The sequence below is a fragment of the Oncorhynchus nerka genome, linkage group LG12 (assembly GCF_034236695.1).
Source record: "Oncorhynchus nerka isolate Pitt River linkage group LG12, Oner_Uvic_2.0, whole genome shotgun sequence".
Lineage (NCBI taxonomy): Eukaryota > Metazoa > Chordata > Actinopteri > Salmoniformes > Salmonidae > Oncorhynchus > Oncorhynchus nerka.
Window position 1 is genome coordinate 87,479,933 of NC_088407.1, and position 18,949 is coordinate 87,498,881.

The window sequence follows — 18,949 nt, forward strand, 5'->3', positions numbered from 1 at the left end:
AGGGAGGGAGAGTTAGATATCTAGACAGAGGGAGGAGAGTTAGATATCTAGACAGAGGGAGGGAGAGTTAGATATCTAGACAGAGGGGGAGAGTTAGATATCTAGACAGAGGGAGGGAGAGTTAGATATCTAGACAGAGGGGGGAGAGTTAGATATCTAGACAGAGGAGGGAGAGTTAGATATCTAGACAGAGGAGGGGAGAGTTAGATATCTAGACAGAGGGGGAGAGTTAGATATCTAGACAGAGGGAGGGGAGAGTTAGATATCTAGACAGAGGGAGGGAGAGTTAGATATCTAGACAGAGGGAGGGAGAGTTAGATATCTAGACAGAGGGAGGGAGAGTTAGATATCTAGACAGAGGGGGAGAGTTAGATATCTAGACAGAGGGGGAGTTAGATATCTAGACAGAGGGAGGGAGAGTTAGATATCTAGACAGAGGGAGGGAGAGTTAGATATCTAGACAGAGGGAGGGAGAGTTAGATATCTAGACAGAGGGAGGAGAGTTAGATATCTAGACAGAGGGAGGGAGAGTTAGATATCTAGACAGAGGGAGGGAGAGTTAGATATCTAGACAGAGGGAGGGAGAGTTAGATATCTAGACAGAGGGAGGGAGAGTTAGATATCTAGACAGAGGGAGGGAGAGTTAGATATCTAGACAGAGGGAGGGAGAGTTAGATATCTAGACAGAGGGAGGGAGAGTTAGATATCTAGACAGAGGGAGGGAGAGTTAGATATCTAGACAGAGGGAGGGAGAGTTAGATATCTAGACAGAGAGGGGGAGAGTTAGATATCTAGACAGAGGGGGGGAGAGTTAGATATCTAGACAGAGGGAGGGAGAGTTAGATATCTAGACAGAGGGATGGAGAGTTAGATATCTAGACAGAGGGAGGGAGAGTTAGATATCTAGACAGAGGGAGGGAGAGTTAGATATCTAGACAGAGGGAGGGAGAGTTAGATACTTAGATATCTAGACAGAGGGAGGGAGAGTTAGATACTTAGATATCTAGACAGAGGGAGGGAGAGTTAGATATCTAGACAGAGGGAGGGAGAGTTAGATATCTAGACAGAGGGAGGGAGAGTTAGATATCTAGACAGAGGGAGGGAGAGTTAGATATCTAGACAGAGGGAGGGAGAGTTAGATATCTAGACAGAGGAGGGAGAGTTAGATATCTAGACAGAGGGAGGGAGAGTTAGATATCTAGACAGAGGGAGGGAGAGTTAGATATCTAGACAGAGGGAGGGAGAGTTAGATATCTAGACAGAGGAGGGAGAGTTAGATATCTAGACAGAGAGGGGGAGAGTTAGATATCTAGACAGAGGGAGGGAGAGTTAGATATCTAGACAGAGGGAGGGAGAGTTAGATATCTAGACAGAGGGAGGGAGAGTTAGATATCTAGACAGAGGGGGGAGAGTTAGATATCTAGACAGAGAGGGGAGAGTTAGATATCTAGACAGAGGGGGGAGAGTTAGATATCTAGACAGAGAGGGGGAGAGTTAGATATCTAGACAGAGGGGGAGAGTTAGATATCTAGACAGAGGGAGGGAGAGTTAGATATCTAGACAGAGGGAGGGAGAGTTAGATATCTAGACAGAGGGAGGGAGAGTTAGATATCTAGACAGAGGGAGGGAGAGTTAGATATCTAGACAGAGGGAGGGAGAGTTAGATATCTAGACAGAGGGAGGGAGAGTTAGATATCTAGACAGAGGAGGGAGAGTTAGATATCTAGACAGAGGAGGGAGAGTTAGATATCTAGACAGAGGGAGGGAGAGTTAGATATCTAGACAGAGGGAGGGAGAGTTAGATATCTAGACAGAGAGGGGGACAGAGGGGAGAGTTAGATATCTAGACAGAGGGAGGGGAGAGTTAGATATCTAGACAGAGGGGGAGTTAGATATCTAGACAGAGAGGGGGAGTTAGATATCTAGACAGAGGGGGGAGAGTTAGATATCTAGACAGAGGGAGGGAGAGTTAGATATCTAGACAGAGGGAGGGAGAGTTAGATATCTAGACAGAGGAGGGAGAGTTAGATATCTAGACAGAGGGAGGGAGAGTTAGATATCTAGACAGAGGGAGGGAGAGTTAGATATCTAGACAGAGGGAGGGAGAGTTAGATATCTAGACAGAGGGAGGGAGAGTTAGATATCTAGACAGAGGGAGGGAGAGTTAGATATCTAGACAGAGGGAGGGAGAGTTAGATATCTAGACAGAGGGAGGGAGAGTTAGATATCTAGACAGAGGGAGGGAGAGTTAGATATCTAGACAGAGAGGGGGAGAGTTAGATATCTAGACAGAGAGGGGGAGAGTTAGATATCTAGACAGAGGGGTGGGCGAGAGAGTTAGATATCTAGACAGAGGGGGGGAGAGTTAGATATCTAGACAGAGGGGGAGAGTTAGATATCTAGACAGAGGGAGGGAGAGTTAGATATCTAGACAGAGGGAGGGAGAGTTAGATATCTAGACAGAGGAGGGAGAGTTAGATATCTAGACAGAGGAGGGAGAGTTAGATATCTAGGGAGGGAGAGTTAGATATCTAGACAGAGGGAGGGAGAGTTAGATATCTAGACAGAGGGAGGGAGAGTTAGATATCTAGACAGAGGGAGGGAGAGTTAGATATCTAGACAGAGGGAGGGAGAGTTAGATATCTAGACAGAGGGAGGGAGAGTTAGATATCTAGACAGAGGGAGGAGAGTTAGATATCTAGACAGAGAGGGGAGAGTTAGATATCTAGACAGAGGGGGGGAGAGAGTTAGATATCTAGACAGAGGGAGGAGAGAGTTAGATATCTAGACAGAGGGAGGGAGAGTTAGATATCTAGACAGAGGGAGGGAGAGTTAGATATCTAGACAGAGGGAGTTAGATATCTAGACAGAGGGAGGGAGAGTTAGATATCTAGACAGAGGGAGGGAGAGTTAGATATCTAGACAGAGGGAGGGAGAGTTAGATATCTAGACAGAGGGGGAGAGAGTTAGATATCTAGACAGAGAGGATATCTAGAGAGGGGGGAGAGTTAGATATCTAGACAGAGGGGGGAGAGTTAGATATCTAGACAGAGGGAGGGAGAGTTAGATATCTAGACAGAGGGAGGGAGAGTTAGATATCTAGACAGAGGGAGGGGGAGAGTTAGATATCTAGACAGAGGGGGAGAGTTAGATATCTAGACAGAGGGGTGATATCTAGACAGAGGGAGAGTTAGATATCTAGACAGAGGGGGAGGGAGAGTTAGATATCTAGACAGAGAGGGGAGAGTTAGATATCTAGACAGACAGAGGGGAGAGTTAGATATCTAGACAGAGGGAGGGAGAGTTAGATATCTAGACAGAGAGGATATCTAGACAGAGTTAGATATCTAGACAGAGGGGGAGGAGAGTTAGATATCTAGACAGAGGGAGGGAGAGTTAGATATCTAGACAGAGGAGGGAGAGAGTTAGATATCTAGACAGAGAGGGGGAGAGTTAGATATCTAGACAGAGAGGGGGAGAGTTAGATATCTAGACAGAGGGAGGGAGAGTTAGATATCTAGACAGAGGAGGGAGAGTTAGATATCTAGACAGAGAGGGAGAGTTAGATATCTAGACAGAGAGGGGGAGAGTTAGATATCTAGACAGAGAGGGGGAGAGTTAGATATCTAGACAGAGGGAGGGAGAGTTAGATATCTAGACAGGGGAGGTTAGATATCTAGACAGAGAGAGAGTTAGATATCTAGACAGAGGGAGGGAGAGTTAGATATCTAGAGAGGGGAGAGAGTTAGATATCTAGACAGAGGGGGGAGAGTTAGATATCTAGACAGAGGGAGGGAGAGTTAGATATCTAGACAGAGAGGGGGAGAGTTAGATATCTAGACAGAGGGAGGGAGAGTTAGATATCTAGACAGAGGGGGAGAGAGTTAGATATCTAGTTAGAGACAGAGGGAGAGAGTTAGATATCTAGACAGAGGGAGAGTTAGGGAGAGAGAGTTAGATATCTAGACAGAGAGGGGAGAGTTAGATATCTAGACAGAGGGAGGGAGAGTTAGATATCTAGACAGAGTGGGGGGAGAGTTAGATATCTAGACAGAGGGGGAGAGTTAGATATCTAGACAGAGGGGGAGAGTTAGATATCTAGACAGAGGGGAGAGTTAGATATCTAGACAGAGGGAGGGAGAGTTAGATATCTAGACAGAGAGGGGAGAGTTAGATATCTAGACAGAGGGAGGAGAGAGTTAGATATCTAGACAGAGGGTTAGGACAGAGAGAGTTAGATATCTAGACAGAGGGAGGGAGAGTTAGATATCTAGACAGAGAGGGGAGAGTTAGATATCTAGACAGTTAGATATCTAGACAGAGGGGGAGTTAGATATCTAGACAGAGGGGGGAGGGAGAGAGTTAGATATCTAGACAGAGGGGGAGAGTTAGATATCTAGACAGAGGGAGGGAGAGTTAGATATCTAGACAGAGGGGGGGGCGAGAGAGTTAGATATCTATAGAGGGAGAGAGTTAGATATCTAGAGAGAGGGGGAGAGAGAGTTAGGTATCTAGAGAGGTGGAGAGTGTTAAATATCTAGAGATGGGGAGAGCGTTAGATATCTAGAGAGAGGGGGGGCGAGAGAGTTAGATATCTATAGAGGGAGAAAGAAAATGATATCTAGAGGGAGAGAGAGTTAGATATCTAGAGAGAGGTTGGGGCGAGAGAGTTAGATATCTAGAGAGGGAGAAATAAATAGATATCTAGAGAGGGAGAGAGTTCGATATCTAGAGAGGGAGAGAGAGTTAGATATCTAGAGAGAGGGGGGGCATGAGAGTTAGATATCTAGAGAGAGGGGGAGAGAGAGTTAGGTATCTAGAGAGGTGGAGAGTGTTAAATATCTAGAGATGGGGAGAGCGTTAGATATCTAGAGAGAGGGGGGGCGAGAGAGTTAGATATCTATAGAGGGAGAAAGAAATAGATATCTAGAGGGAGGTTGGGGCGAGAGAGTTAGATATCTAGAGAGGGAGAAATAAATAGATATCTAGAGAGGGAGAGAGAGTTCGATATCTAGAGAGGGAGAGAGAGTTAGATATCTAGAGAGAGGGGGGGCATGAGATTTAGATATCTAGAGAGAGGGGGAGTTAGATATCTAGAGAGGGAGAGAGAGTTAGATATCAACCATGACGTGTTCTGACTGACAACAGTAACAGTTCCCATGGCGATGATAGAATGTATTCACCATATTCCTTCCTCTTCCTCCTCCAGGCGGAGACAGCAGCCAATCGGATCTGCAAGGTGTTGGCTGTCAACCAGGAGAATGAGCAGCTGATGGAGGACTACGAGAAGCTGGCTAGTGATGTAAGCACCACACCCCTCCTCTGTCCCCCTCCCCCCACAATCAAATCAATTCAAATGTTATTTGTCACATGCGCCCAAATACAACAGGTGTAGACCTTGTTGTAAACAGTGAAATGTTTACTTTCAGGCCCTTAACCAACAACGCTTTAAGAAGCTTTAAGAAAAAAAAGTGCTAAGTAAAATATAGATAAGTAAAACATTTTTTAATATAAGTAACAAATAATTAAACAACACCAGTAAAATAACAATGTGGAGGCTATATACAGGGTATTACGGTACAGAGTCAATGTGGAGGCTATATACAGGGTATTACGGTACAGAGTCAATGTGGAGGCTATATACAGGGTATTACGGTACAGAGTCAATGTGGAGGCTATATACAGGGTATTACGGTACAGAGTCAATGTGGAGGCTATATACAGGGTATTACGGTACAGAGTCAATGTGGAGGCTATATACAGGGTATTACGATACAGAGTCAATGTGGAGGCTATATACAGGGTATTACGGTACAGAGTCAATGTGGAGGCTATATACAGGGTATTACGATACAGAGTCAATGTGGAGGCTATATACAGGGTATTACGATACAGAGTCAATGTGGAGGCTATATACAGGGTATTACGGTACAGAGTCAATGTGGAGGCTATATACAGGGTATTACGATACAGAGTCAATGTGGAGGCTATATACAGGGTGTTACGGTAGAGAGTCAATGTGGAGGCTATATACAGGGTATTACGGTACAGAGTCAATGTGGAGGCTATATACAGGGTATTACGATACAGAGTCAATGTGGAGGCTATATACAGGGGTACGGTACAGAGTCAATGTGGAGGCTATATACAGGGTATTACGATACAGAGTCAATGTGGAGGCTATATACAGGGTATTACGGTACAGAGTCAATGTGGAGGCTATATACAGGGTATTACGGTACAGAGTCAATGTGGAGGCTATATACAGGGTATTACGATACAGAGTCAATGTGGAGGCTATATACAGGGTATTACGGTACAGAGTCAATGTGGAGGCTATATACAGGGTATTACGATACAGAGTCAATGTGGAGGCTATATACAGGGTATTACGGTACAGAGTCAATGTGGAGGCTATATACAGGGTATTACGGTACAGAGTCAATGTGGAGGCTATATACAGGGTATTACGATACAGAGTCAATGTGGAGGCTATATACAGGGTATTACGATACAGAGTCAATGTGGAGGCTATATACAGGGTATTACGATACAGAGTCAATGTGGAGGCTATATACAGGGTATTACGATACAGAGTCAATGTGGAGGCTATATACAGGGGGTACCGGTACAGAGTCAATGTGGAGGCTATATACAGGGTATTACGGTACAGAGTCAATGTGGAGGCTATATACAGGGTATTACGATACAGAGTCAATGTGGAGGCTATATACAGGGTATTACGATACAGAGTCAATGTGGAGGCTATATACAGGGTATTACGATACAGAGTCAATGTGGAGGCTATATACAGGGTATTACGGTACAGAGTCAATGTGGAGGCTATATACAGGGTATTACGGTACAGAGTCAATGTGGAGGCTATATACAGGGTATTACGGTACAGAGTCAATGTGGAGGCTATATACAGGGTATTACGATACAGAGTCAATGTGGAGGTTATATACAGGGTATTACGGTACAGAGTCAATGTGGAGGCTATATACAGGGTATTACGATACAGAGTCAATGTGGAGGCTATATACAGGGTATTACGATACAGAGTCAATGTGGAGGCTATATACAGGGTATTACGATACAGAGTCAATGTGGAGGCTATATACAGGGTATTACGGTACAGAGTCAATGTGGAGGCTATATACAGGGTATTACGGTACAGAGTCAATGTGGAGGCTATATACAGGGTATTACGGTACAGAGTCAATGTGGAGGCTATATACAGGGGGTACCGGTACAGAGTCAATGTGGAGACTATATACAGGGTATTACGGTACAGAGTCAATGTGGAGGCTATATACAGGGGGTACCGGTACAGAGTCAATGTGGAGGCTATATACAGGGTATTACGGTACAGAGTCAATGTGGAGGCTATATACAGGGGGTACCGGTACAGAGTCAATGTGGAGGCTTTATACAGGGGGTACCGTTACAGAGTCAATGTGGAGGCTATATACAGGGGTACCGGTACAGAGTCAATGTGGAGGCTATATACAGGGGTACCGGTACAGAGTCAATGTGGAGGCTATATACAGGGGGTACCGGTACAGAGTCAATGTGGAGGCTATATACAGGGGGTACCGGTACAGAGTCAATGTGGAGGCTATATACAGGGGGTACCGGTACAGAGTCAATGTGGAGGCTTTGTACAGGGGGTACCGTTACAGAGTCAATGTGGAGGCTATATACAGGGTATTACGGTACAGAGTCAATGTGGAGGCTATATACAGGGTATTACGGTACAGAGTCAATGTGGAGGCTATATACAGGGTATTACGGTACAGAGTCAATGTGGAGGCTATATACAGGGGGTACTGGTACATCTGGTACCAGGCTAACAACAAATGAACAGTAGGCAGAATTGTGCTTGTTGAATTAGCTTCCTACATTCACACTGCTATATGTATTAGTTATTCACTATTAGTAACACAAGTCTCTCTCTGTTGCTCTTTCCATTCCTTTTTCTCATTGTGCTAACCTCACCTGCTCTACCTTTACTGTCCCTCTATACCTGCCCTGCCTGTCCCCCATCACCTCTTACCCCTACTCCTTACCATCTACTCTCTCCTCCTGTTCCTCTCTCCCTCCTCCAATTCTCCCTCCTTCTGTCCCCCATCACCTCTTACCCCTACTCCTTACCATCTACTCTCTCCTCCTGTTCCTCTCTCCCTCCTCCAATTCTCCCTCTCCTTCTGTCCCTCGTCACCTCTTACCCCTACTCCTTACCATCTACTCTCCTCCTGTTCCTCTCTCCCTCCTCCAATTCTCCCTCTCCTTCTGTCCCTCATCACCTCTTACCCCTAATCCTTACCATCTACTCTCCTCCTGTTCCTCTCTCCCTCCTCCAATTCTCCCTCTCCTTCTGTCCCTCGTCACCTCTTACCCCTACTCCTTACCATCTACTCTCCTCCTGTTCCTCTCTCCCTCCTCCAATTCTCCCTCTCCTTCTGTCCCTCGTCACCTCTTACCCCTACTCCTTACCATCTACTCTCTCCTCCTGTTCCTCTCCCCCCCAATTCTCCCTCTATGCCTCTCCTCTTCCACCCCCTCTCTCTCTTCCTCCCCCAATTCTCCCTCTATGCCTCTCCTCTTCCACCCCCCTCTCTCTTCCTCCCCCAATTCTCCCTCTATGCCTCTCCTCTTCCACCCCCTCTCTCTTCCCTCCACCCCTCTCCTCCCAATTCTCCCTCTATGCCTCTCCTCTTCCACCCCCTCCTCCCCCAATTCTCCCTCTATGCCTCTCCTCTTCCACCCCCTTCTCTCTTCCTCCCCCAATTCTCCCTCTATGCCTCTCCTCTTCCACCCCCTCTCTCTCTTCCCCTCCCCCAATTCTCCCTGTATGCCTCTCCTCTTCCACCCCCTCTCTCTTCCCCTCCCCCAATTCTCCCTCTATGCCTCTCCTCTTCCACCCCCCTCTCTTCCCCTCCACCCCTCCTCCCAATTCTCCCTGTATGCCTCTCCTCTTCCACCCCCTCTCTCTTCCCCTCCTCCCAATTCTCCCTGTATGCCTCTCCTCTTCCACCCCCCTCTCTCTTCCCCTCCTCCCAATTCTCCCTCTATGCCTCTCCTCTTCCACCCCCTCTCTCTTCCCCTCCCCCAATTCTCCCTGTATGCCTCTCCTCTTCCACCCCCTTCTCTCTTCCCCTCCCCCAATTCTCCCTGTATGCCTCTCCTCTTCCACCCCCTCTCTCTTCCCCTCCCCCAATTCTCCCTGTATGCCTCTCCTCTTCCACCCCCTCTCTCTTCCCCTCCCCCAATTCTCCCTCTATGCCTCTCCTCTTCCACCCCCTCTCTCTTCCCCTCCCCCTCCTCCCAATTCTCCCTGTATGCCTCTCCTCTTCCACCCCCTCTCTCTTCCCCTCCCCCTCTCTCTTCCCCTCCCCCAATTCTCCCTCTATGCCTCCCCCCATAGCTCCTGGAGTGGATCCGTCGCACCATCCCGTGGCTGGAGAACCGTGCTCCAGAGAACACCATGCAGGCGATGCAGCAGAAGCTGGAGGACTTCAGGGACTATCGGCGTCAACACAAGCCCCCTAAGGTTCTACACCCCGCTTGTTATAATGACTGTCACTAATTCCTTTTATGAATCAGGGCTCCCTTGTTAAGAGACATCGGTGTCAATGGGACTTCCCTGAATAGGTGTAATAATAACAACAACTATGTATGCATGTGTGACTAAGTCATTTTGGATGGAAACGTCTGCTAAGTGGCAACTATAATTGTGATATTAAAAGGTCCAGGAGAAGTGTCAGCTGGAGATCAACTTCAACACCCTGCAGACCAAGCTGAGACTCAGCAACAGACCTGCCTTCATGCCCTCCGAGGGGAAGATGGTGTCGGTAGGTAACCTACAGTATGAAGTACACTACACACACACCTCTCTATTTCTCTGTTTCTTTCTCTCTCTCTCAATTCAATTTAAGGTGCTTTATTGGGAAATGGGAAACATATGTTAAATTTGTCAAGTAATTATCTTTTTGTTTTCTCATGATTTCTCTTTCTCTCTCTCATCACGCCCTCTGTTTAAGTCAGTTGCTATTTACACAGCACATTCGAGGAGATCTGCATCGGCTTTAGCAAGACGCTACTCAGATTCCCTGAATGTCAATCACAAAACGAGCAGCTACACTGAACACAAATATAAACGCAACATGTAAAGTGTTGGTCCCATGTTTCATGAGCTGAAATAAAAGATCCCAGAAATGTTCCATACGTACACAAAAAGCTTATTTCTCTCAAGTTTTTAGCCCAAATGTGTCTACATCCCTGTTAGTGAGCATTTCTCCTTTGCCAAGATAATCCATCCACCTGACAGGTGTGGCCTATCAAGAAGCTGATTAAACAGCATGATCATTACACAGGTGGACCTTGTGCTGGGGACAATAACTCTAAAATGTGCAGTTTTGTCACACAACACAATGTCACAGATGTCTCAAGTTTTGATGGAGGATGCAATTGTCATGCTGACTTGCAGGAATGTCCACCAGAGCTCTTGCCAGAGAATTGGATGTTCATTTCTTTACCATAAGCCGCTCAACCAACGTCATTTTAGAGAATTTGGCAGTACGTCCAACCGGCCTCACAGCCGCAGACCACGTGTAACCACGACAGCCCAGGACCTCCACATCCAGCTTCTTCACCTGTGGGATCGTCTGAGAACAGCCACCCGGTCAGCTGATGAAACTGTGGGTTCGTCTGAGAACAGCCACCCGGTCAGCTGATGAAACTGTGGGATCGTCTGAGAACAGCCACCCGGTCAGCTGATGAAACTGTGGGTTCGTCTGAGAACAGCCACCCGGTCAGCTGATGAAACTGTGGGTTCGTCTGAGCCACCCGGTCAGCTGATGAAACTGTGGGTTCGTCTGAGAACAGCCACCCGGTCAGCTGATGAAACTGTGGGTTCGTCTGAGAACAGCCACCCGGTCAGCTGATGAAACTGTGGGTTCGTCTGAGAACAGCCACCCGGTCAGCTGATGAAACTGTGGGTTCGTCTGAGAACAGCCACCCGGTCAGCTGATGAAACTGTGGGTTCGTCTGAGAACAGCCACCCGGTCAGCTGATGAAACTGTGGGTTCGTCTGAGCCACCCGGTCAGCTGATGAAACTGTGGGTTCGTCTGAGAACAGCCACCCGGTCAGCTGATGAAACTGTGGGTTCGTCTGAGAACAGCCACCCGGTCAGCTGATGAAACTGTGGGATCGTCTGAGCCACCCGGTCAGCTGATGAAACTGTGGGATCGTCTGAGAACAGCCACCCGGTCAGCTGATGAAACTGTGGGATCGTCTGAGCCACCCGGTCAGCTGATGAAACTGTGGGTTCGTCTGAGAACAGCCACCCGGTCAGCTGATGAAACTGTGGGTTCGTCTGAGAACAGCCACCCGGTCAGCTGATGAAACTGTGGGATCGTCTGAGCCACCCGGTCAGCTGATGAAACTGTGGGTTCGTCTGAGAACAGCCACCCGGTCAGCTGATGAAACTGTGGGTTTGCATGAAGAACAGCCACCCGGTCAGCTGATGAAACTGTGGGTTCGTCTGAGAACAGCCACCCGGTCAGCTGATGAAACTGTGGGATCGTCTGAGCCACCCGGTCAGCTGATGAAACTGTGGGTTCGTCTGAGAACAGCCACCCGGTCAGCTGATGAAACTGTGGGTTCGTCTGAGAACAGCCACCCGGTCAGCTGATGAAACTGTGGGTTCGTCTGAGCCACCCGGTCAGCTGATGAAACTGTGGGTTTGCATGAAGAACAGCCACCCGGTCAGCTGATGAAACAGCTGAGAACAGCCACCCGGTCAGCTGATGAAACTGTGGGTTCGTCTGAGAACAGCCACCCGGTCAGCTGATGAAACTGTGGGTTCGTCTGAGAACAGCCACCCAGTCAGCTGATGAAACTGTGGGTTCGTCTGAGAACAGCCACCCAGTCAGCTGATGAAACTGTGGGTTCGTCTGAGAACAGCCACCCAGTCAGCTGATGAAACTGTGGGTTCGTCTGAGAACAGCCACCCGGTCAGCTGATGAAACTGTGGGTTCGTCTGAGAACAGCCACCCGGTCAGCTGATGAAACTGTGGGATCGTCTGAGCCACCCGGTCAGCTGATGAAACTGTGGGTTCGTCTGAGAACAGCCACCCGGTCAGCTGATGAAACTGTGGGTTTGCATGAAGAACAGCCACCCGGTCAGCTGATGAAACTGTGGGTTCGTCTGAGAACAGCCACCCGGTCAGCTGATGAAACTGTGGGATCGTCTGAGCCACCCGGTCAGCTGATGAAACTGTGGGTTCGTCTGAGAACAGCCACCCGGTCAGCTGATGAAACTGTGGGTTCGTCTGAGAACAGCCACCCGGTCAGCTGATGAAACTGTGGGTTCGTCTGAGCCACCCGGTCAGCTGATGAAACTGTGGGTTTGCATGAAGAACAGCCACCCGGTCAGCTGATGAAACTGTGGGTTCGTCTGAGAACAGCCACCCGGTCAGCTGATGAAACTGTGGGTTCGTCTGAGAACAGCCACCCGGTCAGCTGATGAAACTGTGGGTTCGTCTGAGAACAGCCACCCAGTCAGCTGATGAAACTGTGGGTTCGTCTGAGAACAGCCACCCAGTCAGCTGATGAAACTGTGGGTTCGTCTGAGAACAGCCACCCAGTCAGCTGATGAAACTGTGGGTTCGTCTGAGAACAGCCACCCAGTCAGCTGATGAAACTGTGGGTTTGCATGAAGAACTTCAGTTGTGCAAACAATCCTCTTAACACGCTGAAGCCTCGTTACCATCGGCGGTTTTAAATCAGACAAGACTGGAATTGGACTGGTGATTGGTGTCTGGTGACTGTAAGCTGAATGTTAGTTGTTGTATTTGTGCAGGACGTCTCTAACGCCTGGGGCGGTCTAGAAGGGGCGGAGAAGGGTTATGAGGAGTGGCTCCTCAACGAGATACGCCGGCTGGAGAGACTCGACCACCTGGCCGAGAAGTTCCGTCAGAAGGCAGCCATCCACGAAACCTGGACTGAAGGTACCAGAACCATGAAAAACATCTGTTTCCGTTTGACCATTTTTGGGTTGAAACTAGTATTATAAGTGACTTAATTGTAAACTGTATTGTTGGTAAAAAAAAAAAACTATTTGGGCTGAGATCCCGTTAGCGATATGACAACAGCCAGTGAAAAGTGCAGGGCGCCAAATTCAAAACAACGGAAATCCCATAATTACAATTCCTCAAACATACAAGTATTTGACACCATTTTAAAGATACACTTCTTGTTAATCCAACCACAGTGTCCGATTTCAAAAAGGCTTTACGACGAAAGCAAACCAAACGATTATGTTAGGTCAGAGCCAAGTCACAGAAAAACACAGCCATTTTTCCAGCCAAAGAGAGTAGTCACAAAAAGCATAAATAGAGAGAAATGAATCACTAACCTTTTGATGATCTTCATCAGATGACACTCATAGGACACATGTATGTTTTGTTCGATAAAGTTCATATTTATATCCAGAAATCTCAGTATATATTGGCGCGTTACGTTCAGTAGTTCCAAAACATCCTGTCATTTTGCAGAGAGCCACGTCAATTTACAGAAATACTCATAATAAACATTGATAAAAGATACAACTATTATGCACGGATTTATAGATATACTTCTCAGCAACCGCTGTCAGATTTAAAAAAAGCTTTACCGAAAAAGCACACCATGCAATAATCTGAGTACAGCGCTCAGACAACAAATCAAGCCAAAACGTGTCAACAGAAGTCAGAAATAGCATTATAAATATTCACTTACCTTTGATCATCTTCATCAGAATGCACTCCCAGGAATCCCAGTTCCACAATAAATGTTTGTTTTGTTCGATAATGTCCATCATTTATGTCTAAATATCTCCTTTTTGTTCGCGCGTTTAGCCCAGTAAGCCAAATTCATGACGTGCGAAAAGTTCCGTTACAGTCCATAGAAACATGTCAAACGATGTATAGAATCAATCTCTAGTAGAAGCCTTAGGAAGTGCAATTTGACCCCATAGACACTGTGCATTCGATAGGGAATGAGTTGAAAACTACAAACCTCAGATTTCCCACTTTCTGGTTGGATTTTTTTCTCAGGTTTTCGCCTGCCATATGAGTTCTGTTATATTCACAGACATCATTCAAACCGTTTTAGAAACCTCAGAGTGTTTTATATCCAAATCTACTAATAATATGCATATATTAGCAACAGGGCCTGAGTCGCAGACCGTTTACTCTGGGCAACTTATTCATCCAAGCTACTCAATACTGCCCTCAGCCATAACAAGTTAAGGGCTTGTAGTAAAGTCAACATTTCACTGTAAGGTCTATACATGTTTTATTCAGCACACGTAACAAATAACGATTTGATTTGTTATCCAGAAATGATTGGATCACTGTGTGCAGCACCTTTTAAATATGTATCATGTCCTCTGTAATCTGTTTTTGTTCAACATACATTCTGTATTCGTGTATTTACTGTGTATACATTTTCCAGCTGTCTGTGGTGTGTCTCCCCCTGCAGGTAAGGAGGTGATGCTGCAGGCGCGGGACTTTGAGACGGCCTCTCTGTCTGAGATCAAGGCTCTGTTGAAGAAACACGAGGCCTTCGAGAGCGACCTGGCCGCGCACCAGGACCGCGTAGAGCAGATAGCTGCCATCGCTCAGGAGTTAAAGTAAGGAGGGAGGGAGTGAGGAGGAATGGAGGGAGGGAGGAATGGAGGGAGGGAGGGAGTGAAGAGGAATGGAGGGAGGGAGGGAGTGAAGAGGAATGGAGGGAGGGAAGGAAGGAGGGAAGAGGAATGGAGGGAGGGAGGGAAGAGGAATGGAGGGAGGGAGGGAAGAGGAATGGAGGGAGGGAGGGAGGAGGAATGGAGGGAAGAGGAATGGAGGGAGGGAGGAATGGAGGGAAGAGGGAGGGAGGGATGAATGGAGGGAAGAGGTATGGAGGGATGAAGGGAGAGGAAGAGGGAAGAGGGAGGGAAGGGAGGGGAAGAGGGATGGAGGATGGAGGGATGACTGCTATAACATAACATTGACCTGCTCTGTCTCGTACCCCTGTCTCGTACCCCTGTCTCCCCTGTCTCGTACCCCTGTCTCGTTCCCCTGTCTCGTACCCCTGTCTCGTTCCTCAGTGAGCTGGACTACTATGACTCCCCCAGTGTGAACGCTCGCTGCCAGAACATCTGTGACCAATGGGATGCCCTGGGAGCCTTGACTCAGAAACGCAGCGAGGCTCTGCAGGTACAGTAGGAGGGGCTTAGTGGGGCGGGGCTCTGCAGGTACAGTAGGAGGGGCTTAGTGGGGCAAGGCTCTGCAGGTACAGTAGGAGGGGCTTAGTGGGGGGGCTCTGCAGGTACAGTAGGAGGGGCTTAGTGGGGAGTGGTTCAGCAGGTACAGTAGAAGGGGCTTAGTGGGGAGTGGTCCAGCAGGTACAGTAGGAGGGGCTTAGTGGGGCGGGGCTCTGCAGGTACAGTAGGAGGGGCTTAGTGGGGAGTGGTCCAGCAGGTGCAGTTCGAGGGGCTTAGTGGGGTGGGGCTCTGCAGGTACAGTAGGAGGGGCTTAGTGGGGCAGGGCTCTGCAGGTACAGTAGGAGGGGCTTAGTGCGGAGAGGCTCTGCAGGTACAGTAGGAAAAGCTTAGTGGGATGGGGCTCTGCAGGTACAGTAGGAGGGGCTTAGTGGGGCGAGGCTCTGCAGGTACAGTAGGAGGGGCTTAGTGGGGCGAGGCTCTGCAGGTACAGTAGGAAAAGCTTAGTGGGAAGGGGCTCTGCAGGTACAGTAGGAGGGGCTTAGTGGGGCGGGGCTCTGCAGGTACAGTAGGAGGGGCTTAGTGGGGCGAGGCTCTGCAGGTACAGTAGGAGGGGCTTAGTGGGGCGAGGCTCTGCAGGTACAGTAGGAGGGGCTTAACAGGGTGTGTCTCTGTAGGTAGGATGGGCTTAGTGGGTGTGGTCTACAGGGAGGAGGTGCTTAGTGAGTAGTGGTCCTTGAAGTAGGAGGAGCTGATCATAGAGCATGGAAATGTAATTACTCGAAGGGACAAAAAGCCTCTGAGACCTCGGAACGTTCACTTGAATGGGAATGTATTTCTATGGGGCAGACAGGAAGCACTGTCCTTCACAGGATAGAGACAGTCCATTACTGATATATACTGTATATGTCAGGGAGAAAAGCTAATGTTCTCTACGTTACCTTGGAAATAATGGACGACGCAGGAGCCGAGTCCCTTTGCAGAATCCATTTTTTTCCAAGGTAATGTACAAAACTGAGGAGTTTATCCCACTTATACCACAGTTTCCAAAGAAAACATACGAAAACACATATTTACTGGTATGAATACTTTTTGGTTTATATTTTTTTGTTAAGTGAATCCATACTTTCTCATCTTTTGGGTGCTAGAGATGCGACCCAGTCGCTCGTTCTTCAAGTCCCGTCTCCATGCTCGCTAGCAACGTTCTTATCTCTTGTTTGCTAGTTAGCCAGCTAGCTACAGTCCCGTCGCCATGCTCGCTAGCAACGTTCTTATCTCTTGTTTGCTAGTTAGCCAGCTAGCTACAGTCCCGTCGCCATGCTCGCTAGCAACGTTCTTATCTCTTGTTTGCTAGTTAGCCAGCTAGCTACAGCTAACACAAACATGACCTTTGCAGCCAGAATAACAGCGAAGTAGCCGTTTTCTGTTGGATACATCCATGACAATGAGCTGATAATTTAGTTTGTTGCTAAGCTAACCTGCCAATGTGACAACTTAAATAAAAAAATATCAGAGTTGCTGAAAACAGCTGCTGAAACCATAAACGTTGGGAGGGGAGCGAGGACATGTATGTTCATCACTCACCACGTTAGGTCATCAGATGCTACAAAACAATATGTCTCTGCAAAAAAACTAAATCATCTTAAGTTTTTCCTTGTTGGACCTGCATCGATAATGTAGCCTATTTCAGTTTGTGTAGTTGTTGGTTTACTACAGTCTCTGTGTGTAGTTGTTGGTTTACTACAGTCTCTATGTGTAGATGTTGGTTTACTACAGTCTCTATGTGTAGTTGTTGGTTTACTACAGTCTCTGTGTAGTTGTTGGTTTACTACAGTCTCTGTGTAGTTGTTGGTTTACTACAGTCTCTGTGTAGTTGTTGGTTTACTACAGTCTCTCTGTGTAGTTGTTGGTTTACTACAGTCTCTATGTGTAGTTGTTGGTTTAGTACAGTCTCTATGTGTAGTTGTTGGTTTACTACAGTCTCTATGTGTAGTTGTTGGTTTACTACAGTCTCTATGTGTAGTTGTTGGTTTACTACAGTCTCTATGTGTAGTTGTTGGTTTACTACAGTCTCTATGTGTAGTTGTTGGTTTAGTACAGTCTCTATGTGTAGTTGTTGGTTTAGTACAGTCTCTATGTGTAGTTGTTGGTTTACTACAGTCTCTGTGTAGTTGTTGGTTTACTACAGTCTCTATGTGTAGTTGTTGGTTTACTACAGTCTCTATGTGTAGTTGTTGGTTTACTACAGTCTCTATGTGTAGTTGTTGGTTTAGTACAGTCTCTATGTGTAGTTGTTGGTTTAGTACAGTCTCTATGTGTAGTTGTTGGTTTACTACAGTCTCTGTGTAGTTGTTGGTTTACTACAGTCTCTATGTGTAGTTGTTGGTTTACTACAGTCTCTATGTGTAGTTGTTGGTACAGTCTCTATGTGTAGTTGTTGGTTTAGTACAGTCTCTGTGTAGTTGTTGGTTTACTACAGTCTCTGTGTAGTTGTTGGTTTAGTACAGTCTCTGTGTAGTTGTTGGTTTACTACAGTCTCTGTGTAGTTGTTGGTTTACTACAGTCTCTATGTGTAGTTGTTGGTTTACTACAGTCTCTGTGTAGTTGTTGGTTTAGTACAGTCTCTCTGTGTAGTTGTTGGTTTAGTACAGTCTCTCTGTGTAGTTGTTGGTTTACTACAGTCTCTATGTGTAGTTGTTGGTTTACTACAGTCTCTGTGTAGTTGTTGGTTTACTACAGTCTCTATGTGTAGTTGTTGGTTTACTACAGTCTCTATGTGTAGTTGTTGGTACAGTCTCTATGTGTAGTTGTTGGTTTAGTACAGTCTCTGTGTAGTTGTTGGTTTACTACAGTCTCTGTGTAGTTGTTGGTTTAGTACAGTCTCTGTGTAGTTGTTGGTTTACTACAGTCTCTGTGTAGTTGTTGGTTTACTACAGTCTCTGTGTAGTTGTTGGTTTACTACAGTCTCTGTGTAGTTGTTGGTTTACTACAGTCTCTGTGTAGTTGTTGGTTTACTACAGTCTCTATGTGTAGTTGTTGGTTTACTACAGTCTCTATGTGTAGTTGTTGGTTTAGTACAGTCTCTATGTGTTGTTGTTGGTTTACTACAGTCTCTATGTGTAGTTGTTGGTTTACTACAGTCTCTATGTGTAGTTGTTGGTTTAGTACAGTCTCTATGTGTAGTTGTTGGTTTACTACAGTCTCTATGTGTAGTTGTTGGTTTACTACAGTCTCTATGTGTAGTTGTTGGTTTACTACAGTCTCTATGTGTAGTTGTTGGTTTACTACAGTCTCTATGTGTAGTTGTTGGTTTACTACAGTCTCTCTGTAGTTGTTGGTTTACTACAGTCTCTGTGTAGTTGTTGGTTTACTACAGTCTCTGTGTAGTTGTTGGTTTACTACAGTCTCTATGTGTAGTTGTTGGTTTACTACAGTCTCTATGTGTAGTTGTTGGTTTAGTACAGTCTCTATGTGTAGTTGTTGGTTTAGTACAGTCTCTATGTGTAGTTGTTGGTTTACTACAGTCTCTATGTGTAGTTGTTGGTTTACTACAGTCTCTATGTGTAGTTGTTGGTTTACTACAGTCTCTATGTGTAGTTGTTGGTTTAGTACAGTCTCTATGTGTAGTTGTTGGTTTACTACAGTCTCTATGTGTAGTTGTTGGTTTACAGTACAGTCTCTATGTGTAGTTGTTG

At 46.7% G+C, this 18,949-nt stretch overlaps 1 protein-coding gene across 4 annotated transcripts in view; it reads left to right on the forward strand.

The window, feature by feature from the left end:
• Positions 1–18,949, forward strand: part of LOC115127375 (alpha-actinin-1) — a 239,408-nt gene that overhangs the window by 173,401 nt on the left and 47,058 nt on the right. For all 4 annotated transcript variants that reach the window (XM_065025923.1, XM_065025921.1, XM_065025922.1 and 1 more), the window contains 6 exons: positions 5,210–5,302; positions 9,431–9,556; positions 9,753–9,857; positions 12,870–13,017; positions 14,531–14,681; positions 15,141–15,249. In XM_065025923.1, the coding sequence (XP_064881995.1) occupies positions 5,210–5,302; positions 9,431–9,556; positions 9,753–9,857; positions 12,870–13,017; positions 14,531–14,681; positions 15,141–15,249 (732 nt within the window). The remainder of the gene's footprint in view (positions 1–5,209; positions 5,303–9,430; positions 9,557–9,752; positions 9,858–12,869; positions 13,018–14,530; positions 14,682–15,140; positions 15,250–18,949) is intronic.